General features: G+C 53.2%; 1 protein-coding gene and 1 long non-coding RNA gene across 2 annotated transcripts; one reads left to right on the forward strand and one right to left on the reverse strand.

The window, feature by feature from the left end:
- The first annotated feature begins 2,862 nt into the window (after window positions 1-2,862).
- HAND2 (heart and neural crest derivatives expressed 2) lies at window positions 2,863-6,587 on the forward strand. Its single transcript, XM_050792486.1, has 2 exons — window positions 2,863-4,336; window positions 5,696-6,587. The coding sequence occupies exons 1-2, from the start codon at window positions 3,782-3,784 to the stop codon at window positions 5,792-5,794; spliced, it is 654 nt and encodes a 217-aa protein (XP_050648443.1). The 5' UTR covers window positions 2,863-3,781; the 3' UTR covers window positions 5,795-6,587.
- A 3,559-nt stretch (window positions 6,588-10,146) lies between these two features.
- LOC126955663 (uncharacterized) lies at window positions 10,147-14,937 on the reverse strand. Its single transcript, XR_007726028.1, has 3 exons — window positions 14,741-14,937; window positions 14,297-14,474; window positions 10,147-13,880 (listed from the first exon to the last, which is right to left on the reverse strand). It is a non-coding gene; the product is annotated as an uncharacterized LOC126955663 (long non-coding RNA).
- Window positions 14,938-15,167: the final 230 nt, after the last annotated feature.

Here is a 15,167-nt window from a genome sequence, read left to right on the forward strand (position 1 = left end):
TACCACCAGGATGCCAAGGACACCTAAACTGGGGGCAAACTTGAGATGGTATCCTTGCTTCATAGCTTCCCAAAGGAGCAGGCTAACCCAGTATCCTAGAAAACCTGGAAGACAACAGGCCAAAGGACACTGCAAGAGAAAAGCGGATGTGTTTGTGCATTTAGGGTAGAGCTCAACCATTCCGGTCCAGCCTGGCCTCCCTGAGTCAGTTACTACAGTTGGGGACACCACTAGGGTTCACCCAATTGTCCCCTCTCATCCAGCCACCTTTCTAAGGCAGTGGCCTCTGGATTTGGGTTTCTGAGCTACATCAAGTCTTAGGCCCTTGGACCACAGCACTTAACTGATAATGACAATGTCAGTGAGAACTGATGTTCAGATTACCATCTTTTATGATTTCTTTTTTCTGTACCATGTTGCCCATTTCCTTTACCACTTGCAATGCTATCTGGGGCCACGAGGCAATTCATTCATTTTTGCTTTTTTGTTTGTTTGTTTCAATTAAAAGTATAAGAAAAGCTAAATGTGGCAAGTTCTGAAGCTTTCAAAATTGAGGCCACTCACCGCTGGTCTCTGATGGACAGAGCACCTCAGTCCCCAACTCAGCCCTCCTCTGGACTCTTCTTCCTCCCTTCAATTCCCAAAACTCCCTTTGAGTCTGAAAGCAGCCAACCAACTAATTTCCCTGAATTTTTATATGTTCCCAGCCCTAGTGCAATCTTACTTTGTCTACCTGCTCCCAAGACCTAAATGTGTTTTTATAAACAGACTTTTTAAAAACGTATCAAATGTCAGAGAATTGAACTACCAGTATTTACACATTCAGGGTTTGCCTCCGGGTGAAAATGTAAACAGAACCCCCAACCACACTACCTGTATTCTTTCCTTGAAGAACCAGGTCTTAAAAAGGCTCTCCTTGTGCTCAAAACTGCAGACCCACGCAAGTTGGGGATTTAGAGCGGTAGGTCACTATTTTGTTCCGAGCTCAACTGCAAGCCCCTGGCGCTTACCAACGAGCCTAGTTTCAGTTAATCCCTATTCTGGGTTCAGTGCCTTAAGACGCTGGGCCGGGGACGTTCGAGGATGTTAACCCATTACCCAGAAAAGGAATAGACCCTGCACCGACTCTTATCCTGGGCTTTTACGTCCCTGTCTCCTACCGCCCAGCCGCGGCAAACCTGAATATATACATTTCTCAACCCTGCTGCCCAAGACTCTAGGGCTAATGGAGGGCAGGGCCCCAGCACAGAGTCAACGGCAACACCGAAGTTGGGCGCCCTCCATTCGCACTGACCTCGCCTTTCAGCCCCAACCACTTTGTCAGCGGTGAGCAAGGAAAGGACTGTCTTTGTGGAGTCCTTCGGGTGGGCATCCTTTTGTGGCCTGCGGCTGGACTCTGCCCGCCTCCAAAGGGCGATGCCCAAGGTAGAGTATTTGGTCTCCCTTGGGCTACCCTGGCCTGCCCAGCGGCAAGCCCCAGGCCGCCCCGTCCCGCTGGCGCCTGCACACTCTGCCCTCGCCTTGCTCTAATTTACAGCCCGCAGGCTCCTGTTGACACCGTTTTCCACACCGAACTCCTTCGGGTGGAATCTGCATATACACATCCGCCTCCCCTCTCGGCTTGGGGCCAAGCCTGGGGTGATTTCAGATCCATTGACCACCCGCCCTCGCGGCACGCGAACCTTCTCAAGAAGCTCACGCCACGGGGGCACTGCGGCCCGGGTGCCCCGCGGCCGGGTGACTTACAAGTGGAGATCCATTTTCCGTCATAATGTGTTCAAGATCACCAAGGCCGGCAGTCTAAACATCCACGAGCCGTCCTCCCGGCCTGCCTCTTAAACTGGCGTTTAATGGTTCCCCTCCGATAACTAAACCTGCTTTCCACAGATGCCCGCTTTTATGAGGGACGCAGGAATGCAGAGATATATTTATATGTTTGTTCATAAAAACTGGAAAATAAGCTCTGAACACGCTGTAAAAAATATTCAGTTACTTACCAAGCAGGCTAGTTAAACCAGGGAAACACCGATATCAGCCACACTACAGATTCGGGGAATCGAGGTGCCCGCACTTTGAAATCGCCCAAGGTCTTCGTTGGGGCTGGTGTCCCTGAAGGATGTGGAAATAACAGCATTTACAATCGGCTTGACCGTTCGCCCGGAGGACTCAGCGGTCATCTCCAAAGTTTGCCGCAATAACGTGAGCCACCCCAAACAGCTCTAACCGGGGTAACTCGGTGGGTAGGTAACTCAATGGCCACTGAGACTGGCGTTTCGAGCCTGTAAACTGGTCAAAGAAACACCCTTCTCCAGCCGCTCCTTATCCTTGCTGGGGCAAAGAGCGCCGGCTCCCAGCCGCGCCTTTGTGGGGGACCCCACCGCCCGCCACGAGGCTCCCGGCGCCCCTGCATAAAATTGTAAGAGGCTGCCTGCGTCTATTTTCTTACCCCGACTACCTACAAAGCACTTCGAAAAGCAGTACCTGCGTTTTCTTTCTTTCTTTCTTTCTTTTCGACCAGAAAAGAGAGCAGAGTGATACTGTACCTGGTTAGAGATTCTTCAATATTTGAGACTTGGGGGGAAAAATATTTTAATAGTGAAGCATCTGTTAAACACTTGCATTATCCTCTGGCTGATAAAAAAAAAAAAAAAAAAGTTTTTTTAACCCTGCCCCCCCGCCCTAAGTTTTAATTATCTTATGGTTATGAGGAGGTAGCCAATCCTGGAAGAGGACCTCGGCAATTAGCAACGTGAACATCAAAAAGTTTTATTGCCGAGAGCTCCAGGCGCCGCCCCCGCAGCCCCGGGATTGGCGTGAGGAGCCTCTGACGACATATATTAACCCGAGCAGCCCTAAAGATGTAGCTGTACATGGAGATCTTGCTGGGAAAATCTGCTTGCTCCCCTCACGTCGTCCAGCCCAGGAGAACCACCGCCGTCACCCCGGAGCTTCCTGAGCCACTGCGCAGAGCCCTCCAAGAGCCCGAGCCGCGGCCTTCGAGCTCCAAGGCTCATTCAGGGCCCCAGATCCTTAACCCGAAAGGAGAGGATCTGAGAAAATGGATGCACTGAGACCTCTCTGAAAACCCTCCGAGAGAGCCCGAGAGGAGCGAGGACACGTTACTCGCAGCTAAAATCACATTTAAGGACCAAAACAACAACAACCAAAAATTTCATTAAAACAATAAGCGCCCAAGAACCCAGATCGGGCTGGTAGGGGGAGGGGAAAAGCGGGAAGGGGAGGGTCGCACGGAGGTAGTTTTGCAGTAAGCAGTCGACCCCGCCGCCTCCCGGCACAGCTGGACCGGCTCCTCCAGCCGCGGCTCAGACTCGCCCCTGGATTCCGGGTTAGCTTCGGTGCCAGGACCGCGGCACGGGCTTGGATTCCCGAGACTCCGCGCAGCAGCCTCGCCTTTGTATGAGCACGAGAGGATTCTGCCTCCGCGCAGCAGCCCGGGAAGCAGGAGCCGAAGCACGGGCCGTGGAGCAAGGCGGGAACCGGCGGCGGCGGCGGCCAGGGGCGCACGGTGCCAGGACCAGCTCGCCGCGCCCCATGGGGAGCCGGCGGCCGCAGCGCTGCTGAAGCGGGCCCGGCTGGCCAGGCGGGGGGACGGGGCCCGGGCTGCAGCAGCCCCCTCTGCGGCTGCCGGGCGGGCCCGGGCTCCCGGGGGCTGGGGGGTGGGGGGTGGGGGAGGACGCCGAGCGCCGAGGCAGGGGCCCGGGCCGAGGGCGCGGCGGGGCTGCGCGCACGCTGGGGCGCGTGGAGGGGCGCGGAGGGCGAAATGAGTCTGGTAGGCGGTTTCCCCCACCACCCGGTGGTGCACCATGAGGGCTACCCGTTTGCCGCCGCCGCCGCCGCAGCTGCCGCCGCCGCCGCCAGCCGCTGCAGCCATGAGGAGAACCCCTACTTCCATGGCTGGCTCATCGGCCACCCCGAGATGTCGCCCCCCGACTACAGCATGGCCCTGTCCTACAGCCCCGAGTATGCCAGCGGCGCCGCCGGCCTGGACCACTCCCATTACGGGGGGGTGCCGCCGGGCGCCGGGCCCCCGGGCCTGGGGGGGCCGCGACCGGTGAAGCGCCGCGGCACCGCCAACCGCAAGGAGCGGCGCAGGACTCAGAGCATCAACAGCGCTTTCGCCGAACTGCGCGAGTGCATCCCCAACGTACCCGCCGACACCAAACTCTCCAAAATCAAGACCCTGCGCCTGGCCACCAGCTACATCGCCTACCTCATGGACCTGCTGGCCAAGGACGACCAGAATGGCGAGGCGGAGGCCTTCAAGGCAGAGATCAAGAAGACCGACGTGAAAGAGGAGAAGAGGAAGAAGGAGCTGGTCAGTACCAGGGGGCGGCAGGCGGTGGGGCTGAGGGGATCAGGGAACGGGTGCTCCCGGCCTCTTTCCAATTGGGCTGAGAAATGGCAACTCGTGTTCTTTGGCTGCGTCCCGCGCCAAGGTTGTTTGCACCAGGTAGTGTGAGGATGGCTTCCGGCATAAGCAGAGAGTTGAGGGGAGGGTGTTAGCAGGAAGAGGAAAAGGTTAGGGATACTTTGCGCTGGTGATCTTACCTCCGGGTTATCACTGCTGCCCTAGCACTTAGGATGGACCTCGAAAACTCTGGGTCTTGATCTATCGCGATCGCACTGGTCTGGACGGACGCCTCATCCCGTATCTGTTAGACCCTTCTTTCGGCCTCCAGTCGGATCTTGCTTTCAGATGTTTCCAGAATAAGTCTCCAAGAAGCCCTTGATTCCCATTATTTCACTATTGATAGCGCTCCCTACCCCACTCCCAGAAGGAGGCTGCCACTGAGACTGAGTCCTGAGTTTTGTGGTTGTTCTCATACTATACCCTGAAGACGTAATGGTAAACATAAAATAAGTACTTTTGACTTCAAAATACAGTTCCAATTTTTCCATGGCTATGACGTTAAAATGTAATTTCCCAGATAAATATATTCCATTGGCATTTCTAATTTTATTTGAATGAGCCGGTACATTTTAAGGGGGAAAAGGTATTACTGTGGTCATTGTTTCAAAAATAACACGAAAGTAAATTGAGCCGCTTAAAGTTTTCTAAGATTCCTACCAAGTGCCCACAGGGCGGTGGTGCAGGATAGAGCTATGTCCACGAAGGGCCCGGAAAATAAAATTTGTCAAATTTTTCTTCTTTGGTCCCTGCAGCCCTTTGGTGGCTGCATAATCGAGTGACCTCCCGAATAACCAGAGATTTCAGAGGCCTTGAAGGAGAGGCACTGCTGAGCCGGAGGCCGAGAGCCTCTGGCCGAGAGGCCCAGGCCAAAACAGGCTCCTTCGCCCTGTTTTTCCTAGAGGTGGATCTGGGATTGCTAATGAAAACAGAGAAACCAGACTTAGCGCTGACTCTAGCGCCCGCCCCTACATCTGGAGTAAGAGAAAAGGCCCCCAGCTCCTCCATAAACGACTCGAAAACCGGCGGTTGTTTATAAACTTGTGGATCCGGTAGTTGAGCTCTGCAGCTCCGAGGCCTCCGCGCCGGCTAGGGTAGCGCTAACCTTTGTAGCTTCTCTGCAGGGTCTGGGACTCCCCCATCGTATCCTTTCCTCTCTGGTTCACTGTCTCCTCCGGCCCAGGAAGTGCCGGGTCGGTGTGGAACCAGGTATCCTCTCTGAATTTCTCTTTCCACTTTTCTTGCCCTCGCCTTCCCTCTGTCCAGAACGAAATCTTGAAAAGCACAGTGAGCAGCAACGACAAGAAAACCAAAGGCCGGACGGGCTGGCCGCAGCACGTCTGGGCCCTGGAGCTCAAGCAGTGAGGAGGAGGAGGCGAAGGAGGAGGAGGAAGAGAGCGCGAGTGAGCCGGGGCCAAGGCGCCAGATGCAGACCCAGGACTCCGGAAAAGCCGTCCGCGCTCGGCTCTGAGGACTCCTTGCATTTGGAATCATCCGGTTTATTTATGTGCAATTTCCTTCCCCTCTCTTTGACCCCCTTTGAGGCATCCGCTCCCCGTCTCCCCCTCCAAAAAAAAAAGTGGATATTTGAAGAAAAGCATTCCATATTTTAATATGAAGAGGACACTCCCGTGTGGTAAGGGATCCCGTCGTCTCGTAGATTCTGTGTGCGTGAATGTTCCCTCTTGGCTGTGTAGACACCAGCGTTGCCCCCCGCCAACCTATCCAACCCCTTCCAGATAAAGACAGTGGGCACTAGTGCGTTTGTGAAGTGTATCTTTAATACTTGGCCTTTGGATATAAATATTCCTGGGGATTATAAAGTTTTATTTCAAAGCAGAAAACAGGGCCGCTAACATTTCCGTTGGGGTCGGTATCTAGTGCTGTCCGTTCATCTGTGGTCGTTCCCTCTTTGAAGATGTTTCCAACAGCCACTTGTTTTGTGCACTTCCGTCCTCTAAAACTAAATGGAATTTAATTAATATTGAAGGTGTAAACGTTGTAAGTATTCAATAAACCACTGTGTTGTTTTTTTTTTTTTTTTTACAGAAACCCTAATCTTTTAATGGTTGATACCTCAAAAGAGTTTTGAAAACAAAGCTGTTATACTTGTTTTCATAATATTTAAAATATTCAGAAGTAAACTAAATTATCATGATTGCCTCTAACTTTATTTTAAAGACTCAGTGGTTCCAACCAGTCAACCTGACCTGCGGTCTACGCAGGAGGAGGAGGTGCTCTTAAAGAGAAGTGTCCTTGTTACAAACCCTACAAAGGGTCTGGGCCCTGTCGGTGTGGTGTCTCTTTCCCTCTTCCACCAGCTGGAGAACGCTGAGTATTCTCTAGAAGGAAGATCTGGGCTGGAGAACCCAGCCCGGCAGTTCGCTCAGAAGCTGTAAAGGTGCTCTTGCGTTCCTGAAATCAATCAGAAGCCGTTTCTTGAGGCCGTCAGTTTTTGTTTGGAGAGTGTGTTTCTGGTGGAGGAGTTGTGAGAACCCCGGCATTATTGCTGCAACGGGAACTAGTCTGGGTGTTTAATTCAAACTATGGGGCTTTCATCCAAGAAAAAAAAAAAAAGGAAAAAAGAGAGGAGAGGATTTTGCTTGTATTCTATACGGGAGATTCTCATCTGAGCAGGCGGGAAAGGGGAGTGGAAGGAGTTTCGAAAAAGTCCATGATTAGGTAACAAGGAATTTTACGTCAAGTAAGAAATCGCGAACAAGACCACGGATTTAAAGGAGGGCGAGGGGTGGGTTAGATTTACAAGGAGTTACAGGGAACTCAATATTAACTGTGCGGTGTCTGAAGTCTTCCCGGCCGCAGCCCAGCGGAACAAGCAACACCCTCCCGGGACTACTGGCAGCCGGGGACCCGGGATCTCTCCCTGTTGGGTCTTTGGGCTCCCTGAGTCCCAGCTCGTCCCGGAAGAAAGTCCCAGCGGCCTCCTTTGCCTGCAGCCTTGGCGGAAGCTTGAATCTCAGCTCTAGAAACCGGAGAAACTAAAGTGCCTGTGCCGGCTGAGGGGAGGGGGGAGGAGGCTGGGAGGGATTTTGGAAGGGGGTGGGCGGAGGAGAGAGAAAGGTGAACCGTATTAAAAAGTGGTTTGTTTCATGAAACACCGCGTATATAAATCTGGTGTTGGAGAGGCTTGCCAGAGGGTTTCCATCCTGGAACCCATCCTCAGGGTGATGTTCGCACCTTGGCCTCGGGCACAGACCCTCCCGCGATATCCCAAGGGTTCCCGCGCCTAGCTGGTGTCCACTATGACCCCTCTGCCTGCAGCAGGCCGAATCAGACCCGGCGTGGGCGATTTCAGAAGTGCCCAGGGAGAGACAAGCTAGAGGCTCTGCGGACTTCTGCGGGCGGCTGACAACGCGAGGGCGAGGGGTTAGAACAACTCGGCCAAAGCGATCTGAACTTTCTCCTCTTGGGTCAGCCGGCGCTGGGTCGACCTGGTGGGCGCGGGGCTGTGTTTACAGACACTTGCCTTTGTTTATAACACGGAGAGGAGGTGTGGGGGAGGCGCGCCCTGATTTTCTGTTGCTCTCCCAATCCTCCTGCGTTTGATCGAGTGGTTCCCTCCCTCTCCTGGTTTCAGTTGTCTTCTGCGTCTTTATTTTAATCCGCTCAGGAGAAAGCCATCAGGTCCTAGACTTGGAAGAAAGGAGCCTGCCAAAGTGTTGGAGTAAACAGTAGTGGAGGAGGTGAGGTTTTAAAAACAGGAACCGGAGAGTTGTCTTCACCAGGCACCTACCCTTCTGTGCGCCTTGGGTAGCTGGTCTCCGCCATCTGGGCCTTAAGACACTTCTGCAGGTTTAACACTTTCTCTGGCTTCTTAAACAACAGCAGAGGGAAACCAAAAGAGCCTGGCTCACCATTGCTACGGAGAAACTTGCTAATACACATGCTTTTTAAACCTGCGCTCCTCTTTGGCCCCGGCCAAGCGCAGCCTGCCTCCTCTTCCTCAGGGCCAGCAGCACCAGGCCTGGTCACCCCACCCGCCCTGCCATTTCAACTCGCCAGAAACCCTAACCAGCCAGATACCCAGCAGACCTGACACCTCAGACGGCAGAATGCCCAGCTGCCTGAACCTGCAGGCGGCTGAACCCCCTAACCAGACGCACACCCCAACTGACCAGATGCTTCAACCGGCAGGACGCCCCAGATTATCTGTCACCCCAGACTGTCTCAGCCACCTAACATCCCCGCCCCACGTTGTCAAGTCCCAGGAAGTGAAAGGAGTAGTGGGCAGGCGTTTCTTCTGAGCTTTCATGCTTTTCTCTTCCAACACTTATTTCTCTTTTAACTTCTTCTTTGTTTAAAACAATTTCCAAGCCTCTACTTGCGGGACCGGCTAAAAGGCCTCTGTTTTAATTGCTCGGATAATGTGGTTGCTGCCATTTTGTTAAGAGCAATCACTCCTGCAGGGAAATCACAAGCGTTCTAGACAGGCCGGAGCCGACAAAAATGTAGGATTTGACGTTAAAAGCTAAATGGGAAGCTGCGGCGGCGGAAGGTAAATTGATGGTAGATCTGGCTGTCAGGACTCTGCCCCAGACCGCTGTGCAGGCCAAGCGCCTGATAACCCTGAAGCACCGGAGGGGCAAAGGCTTGGCCAGTTGTAGACTGTGTGTGTGTGTGTGTGTGTGTGTGTGTGTGTGTGTGTGTGTGTGTGTGTGTGTGTGTGTGTGTAGACCCATTCTCAGCTTGGGAAGCAGTTTGAAAAACTGCAGAGTAGGGGCCCTGCTCCCAATTGCCTGGGCACCGACAGCAACTTAAAGCGCTTTTCCAGGCCGAGACAGCAAGCTCCAGCTTTCGGGATGGGTTAGCCAGTAGGCCCAGGCATTTAGGAAAGGTGGACCTCTGGGTCTGGGCTGCCTCGTTAGGTATAGGAACACCAAGTTGTTTGGTTGTGATGAGATGAATATAGCAGCCGTGCTAGAGAGCGCAGCCTGAGGGCCTCTTAGAAAGCACTTACGTGTGTGTGTCAGGAGTGGAGGGTGCCTCAATTCCTTCGACCAGACTCTGCTAGCCGCTGCCCCAGCTTGGCGTGAATTGCAGAGCTAGTCTCCCACTCGGATTGGTGAAGTAGCAGGAGAACAAGAGAGGTGGGCGCACCTGGAATTCGCAGGAAGGGGTGAAGAAGGTGAGGATGAGCTCAAATGCAAAGCGGCAGGGAGTATGAGACTTGGGAGTTCCTTCCCAGACTATAGATTTGCAGAGAGAACCCGGGCCAGTTGCAAGGGCCTGAGGTGTGTGCGAGGGACCTAAGCAGGGCAAAGCGTGCCAGGAAAACTGGGACTGAATATACACTGCGGGCCTACAAAGCGCAAGAAACCGCTCAGTTAGCCCTGAAGCTTTAATCAAATGTTGCGCGGATTGTTTTCCACAGCCGCCTTCAGTTCTCCCTGCCTGTGAATCCCACCCAGGCTCCTAGATTTGGAAAAGGAGCTGGCTAGTGGGTGCCAAGCAGAGATGGTCTTGAGGGAGGCTTGTGGCATGGGCCCCGTAGAGGGCCGAATGTGGACCCTTGTGACCTGAGGGTACCCGTTCCCTCCATTGGACCCAGCTCACAAGAGTCCAGATCTCCACGTAAGGAGGGGGCGCTAAAGAGTCTCCCGGACGCACAGGACTCCTGGCCTCTCAGAGCCTGCGGATCTCTTGGAGAGAAAAACCCAGGAGTCACCCTTAGACTGGGGCCCAGGACCCCGGTTGGAGGCTCCAACAGCCCCCTCCCTGAGGAAGCTCCGCGGTGCAATGAATTGCTATTGGGATTAAGTCTACCGGGAATGGGGGTTGGGGGAGACCGACTACGTGTTTTTTAAATGTTTAGAAAGAGGGGGGAGGGGAGAACTCCGGGAGAGGAAACCAATCCCACGTTTCCGGGGGCAGGACAGTTCTGAGCGCGCCGCCTTACAACCCAGCCGCTGCGCAACGCGTGCTTCCCGCACAGCAACTGTCTGCTCAGCTCCAATCACCCTGGAACCGCTAAGCGGCTTCAGTCGGAGGGCTAATGGAGGTTAAAGAGCACCAGGTATCTGACTTACGTGCACCGAACTTACAGATATCTCGCCCCGTTCTCCCTGCTCTACCCTGTCGAAGCCAGTTCCCATCGTGAAGTGCACCCTCACCTCTTCCCCCAAGCGACCCCCCTGCACACACATTCCCTTCAAATTCTCCCGGTATTTGGGCCGCTTTGATGATCAGATGGTAGAGCCCTGATTACAAATTTATTCCCGGCCGCTCTGTCGGTCTTTATCTCCGCTATTAGGGACATCTGGGAGTGATTAGTGCCGCGCCCGCGCCCGGCCGCGCTCGCCTATCTGGCCGCGGCGGGGCCGGAGCCTCGCTGACGTCAGGGCAGACGGCTCGGAGCCATCCCAGCCGAGCTGGGTGTAATCGGCGGCCGCGCGGCCAAGTCCTCCCCGGGCCAGGCCGGCAGCTGGAACGCGCCGCCCGCCTGCGTATAGGGACTTTATAAATATGTATTTTTAGCCCAGAAGACTTTGTGTTTTCCTTGTTTGGGGTAAGGAGGGGCCAGTTAACGTCTCTGCTGCCCCCTCCCCACTCTAAATTTTCCAACTCGCTACGGCTGGAGCACTCCCGCCTGGAAAGCCTTCCACAGGCGGTCGCTTCTTTGCTGTGTCCCTACGCAGGCGAAGCTTCCCTGCGGCAACGACTGCGGCCCGAGCGGTGCCAGTGCAAGTCCTGCATGGGATTGGGGTGGCTCTTAGGGGTAAGGCTCTTATGCCACCTCTTAGGGCTGCCCTCCTCTCACTGGCAACTGCTCCGCCCTACAGCCCTCGGGCCAGAATTGTGGGAGTTTCTGTCTAGAGGGATGGCCTGGCAGAAGCTGATTACAGAATGCGATGTCTTTTAGCAGCTGCCTTTGCACCTGTTATTAAAGGCTAAAATACCTAGCGAGCCGAGGCGCTGGACCCTCTTTCGCCCCGCCCTTCCCCCAACCCCCCAGGGAGTTGTCCTTGGCGCAAACACACCTCGCAAGGGCGAGGACGGCTGGCGGCAGCTTTGGCCCCTACTACGTCCCAGTGTTCAGAGTAGAGGCTGCATATATTTGCGTAATTCCTGGACGGGCTGACTGACGCCCCTGACCCTAGCGTTCTGCGTGCTGGGCTGGTCTCTCCTGAAGTAAGGGGTGCTGGGATTAATCCAACACCTCAACTTTCCACTCCCCGGACAACTTGATACAATGACAAATTCAGCCCAGTTTTCACCCTACCTTCACCAGAAATTCTGATTCAGCGGGTCAGGGGCTCGACTCGAAGCCTGCAATTTTCAAAATCTCCCCCAGAGGATGCCTAACCACTGTGCCAAAGGAAGGCACACCCACCCAGCCTGTCTCCCACCCTGGACACCTTCTCCATGACCCGTGTGAAGTCCAGGATGGTAAGAATGGCGGATGGGTGAAGACAGGCCTGCGTTATTTAAAGTCTTTACAGGGAGAGAATTAGCCATATTATTGGATCAACCCTACACCTCTGACTCATTGGGCAGCACAAGGATTCAAAGCAAACCCAGAAGATGCTGTTTATTCCTGCCCGGGATACAAAGGGCAAGCGGAGTGTTCAGTCAGAAGCTAGGGTGAATGTAACTAGAGGAAAAGGAAAACAGCTGGTGATGTGAGTGGATCGACAAGAAGATCTATTTGGGGTACACAAATAGTATCACAAATAATCAGGGAATCCAACTGAGGAAAATTCCCAAAAGTCCATGTCACCTCAGTTCTTTGAGGAAACCCTATACACCAACTCCAAAGTGTCTTCATGTAATCTAGAATCAGAAAGAAACATTTCCTCTCAAGTCAGGGAAATGTCCCGTTAAGAGCCTGGTCCCCTCTCCTACCCACCCCTGTCTGGAGCCAAGAGGGAAGGAAACAGCTCTATAGTTTGGGGGCTAAGGATAGGGAATGAGACTTTTAGACAATTATGTCCTGAGTGACTGAAGGATTTTGGCCTATTTGTGCTTCTAGGAGGAGAAGAAATGGGCAATATCTGCACAAAATACAGTTCTCTAGAGTGCTGGAAAGTGGGTTCTCTATGATCTGTCTGAATGGTGGAGCTGACTGAGACACATTAGTTTTCTAAATCACTCAGGTCGCTCAAAAGCAAACAAACAACAGCAAAAAATAAGCAAACAAAAAACTCCACATCACTTGTGCCTATAATACTTTCTTGCTCAGAGTATAAACAAACTTTTACTTGAATTAAGTGGCATAAATCCACATGGGACACAGGCCCAGAGAGTCCCAGTTTGGATTTTCAAGCGAAGCAGACAGACTTGCAGGTAGCTAAACTGTTGGTGCAAAAGATCAGAGGGTACTCACCAGGCCACTTCTGCGACTAACACCCTAGTTGTTTTCTCAAATAGTATTTTCAATGCATGACCAATCATGAGCAACCAGATCTAACCAACCTGATGCTTCTTCATGGCTAGATGGAGTGTTTGAAAATATCATTCCTTAATGTATCACCAAATCATTTTTCAGTTCATTGGTGACCCGGAACTAAAGAGTAAGGGAGACTCTTCTGTAAAGGCAGGTTGTTTGGAACTTGTTTTTTGCCCCACCCGCCGAGATCCTTTACAACAAACAGTGTACTGACTCAGGGTCAGTGAGAATGTTCAACCTTCATTGCCTAGAGAAGGGGCCAAAAAAGATATGATCCTAAGATGGCAGTAAATCCATCCTTTGTAAAAAGATGGAAGCCAATGGCCACTGACGCCAGTGCAGGGTTGTCTTCAGTTTAAAGTGGGTTGTTAATGTCGTTGCCTGGAGCTGACATTTTTGTCTTTAGGATAAGGCAGAAAAGCAGGAAAAGAAGACTGTTACTTTTGAAGAAAACCTGAAAACGCAACCTCAGTTGGTAACTAGTACTTGGCTAAGAAGGAAAGCCGGTGCGGTTTTAATGCAAGAAAGTAACGGCCAGGCCTCTTGACCATCGCCTTCACTTTGCAAATCTGGTTTTCATATTCTTGCTCAGTAATCACCCAAAGCCATAACTGTCTCTGAAATTATTCATTAAAGTCATTTTCAGGGATTCTCACAGGATGACTCTTTTACGTTTATGATCTTGTGAGAACAATGACATCAGCCTCTGTTTTCCGCTTTTAATTAATGTGCCGCGAAGAGGCGAGGGGCCGTGGCTGTGTGCGTGGGGAGGGGGCGGGCCGGGATGGAATCCGCCGGCCCTGGTGCTCCCGGCGCGGTCAGCTGAGCTCAGGCGCGCAGACATCCTTTGATTAAGGAGGGTATTTCGGGGAGTGCAGGCTGTGCAGAAGATCACGGCTGTGCCCTGTGGTGCTGTCAGCAGTGACAGATCCCAGATGGGGCCGCTACTGTATGGCAGATTGAGTTTCTCCGCAGAAAACTCACCCTCCCTCCTAAACGTCTTCAAAAACCTTCTCCAGATACTCCAGGTCTCTTCGTGTGAAACTGAAAAAGTCCAACCCCAAAGTTGGTTTTGAGTGCGTGTGTGTATGTTACTTTTTTTTTTTCTTCTTCTTCCTTCCTCTATTTTTTCTCTGCACTTCTTCCTCCTCTGAGCATCTTCGACCCGCAGGGCTACCTGGCTGCTAGTAGAGTAGACGTGGCGGGCCTGGGGGTTCCTGTTCGCCTAGCTCACAGCGCCACGCAGACGACACAGCACCGAAGGGCCCCGAAGGCAACCCGGTGGGTAGGGGCGCGGCGGACGGGAAGTGGGGGGGCAACTGTAGCGTATCTCGGGAAGCCGGGGTGGGCTGCACGGGCCAAACATTCCAGTGCAGAGAAGGGGAGATGCTGGCGGGAAGCGGGGAGCAGGGGGCCGGGGCAGGGGGCGGCGCGGACACAAAGGCGGAAGCAGAGAATACCTTGGCCAGGCTCCTGAACCTGCTCCTGCCAGCCATCCGTCTTTGCTCGGCGGAGCGTCGATTCACCAGCCTGGGCATTTTCGAACGGCAAAGTGGAGACCAAAAAGAGGGCTCAGGGGCTACTAGGATTGGGAAACGGTGAAGACGGGTCCCAGATGCAGCAGGGGCTCGGCAGGGTCTGGAATGGGGAGAAGGGGGACTGCGGAAGTCCATACTGCGGCCCAAGGCCGAAGGCTGGACAGGCCTCTCCAAGGTGAGAGGGGGAGTTTGAAAAGTAGGTTTCTGCATAAGAATTCACCCACTTAGGGATTGCTAGTCTGGGTTCCGAGTTTCACATTCCAACAGTGTGTTGGAAACTCTGTTGCAGACACATTTGAACTTATTTTAAACCTTTATTTTAAAAAATAAGTAACTTTACATAAATGCCCCGGGTTCCCTGCCTACCTGTATACAACCGAGAATCCCCCCCATCCCCTTGTCCCCCACCCTAGGTATCCAAGACTGGCTCCCCGAGCAGCAGTGGCTGGGAGAGAGGCAGAAAGGCAGAGGAAGGTGTGCCGCACCCAGTTCGGAGCGGATTTCCAGGCCCCACCCATTCCTGCCCTCGCGGTCCTCTTTAACTGTAGAACTTGGAGTGTTCCCGCGGGCGAAAAAAACGAGAGAACAGAAGGGGAACCTAGAGAGAGCGAATACTGTTTTAACTTAAAGATAGGCAATTTCTTTTTTCTTCGGGCAGCCTCCTCCCACAGCCCTTCGGGGTGAGGGCAGCTTGCAGAGCCTCTGTTAGGCTTACAAAAGGACCTCTGGGGAGCAGAGAGAGGAGCTAAAAATACCTCAGATGCTAGGCCCGAGGTCCGGGAGGAGCTCATCA

The sequence above is a fragment of the Macaca thibetana genome, chromosome 5, assembly GCF_024542745.1.
Source record: "Macaca thibetana thibetana isolate TM-01 chromosome 5, ASM2454274v1, whole genome shotgun sequence".
Lineage (NCBI taxonomy): Eukaryota > Metazoa > Chordata > Mammalia > Primates > Cercopithecidae > Macaca > Macaca thibetana.

Excerpts from the sequence above, each read along its gene's own strand:
- HAND2 (XM_050792486.1), top strand. The coding sequence starts at position 3,782 with ATGAGTCTGGTAGGCGGTTTCCCCCACCACCCGGTGGTGCACCATGAG. Across the intron at positions 4,337-5,695 it reads AGAAGAGGAAGAAGGAGCTG|AACGAAATCTTGAAAAGCAC; the intron begins GTCAGTACCAGG and ends CCCTCTGTCCAG.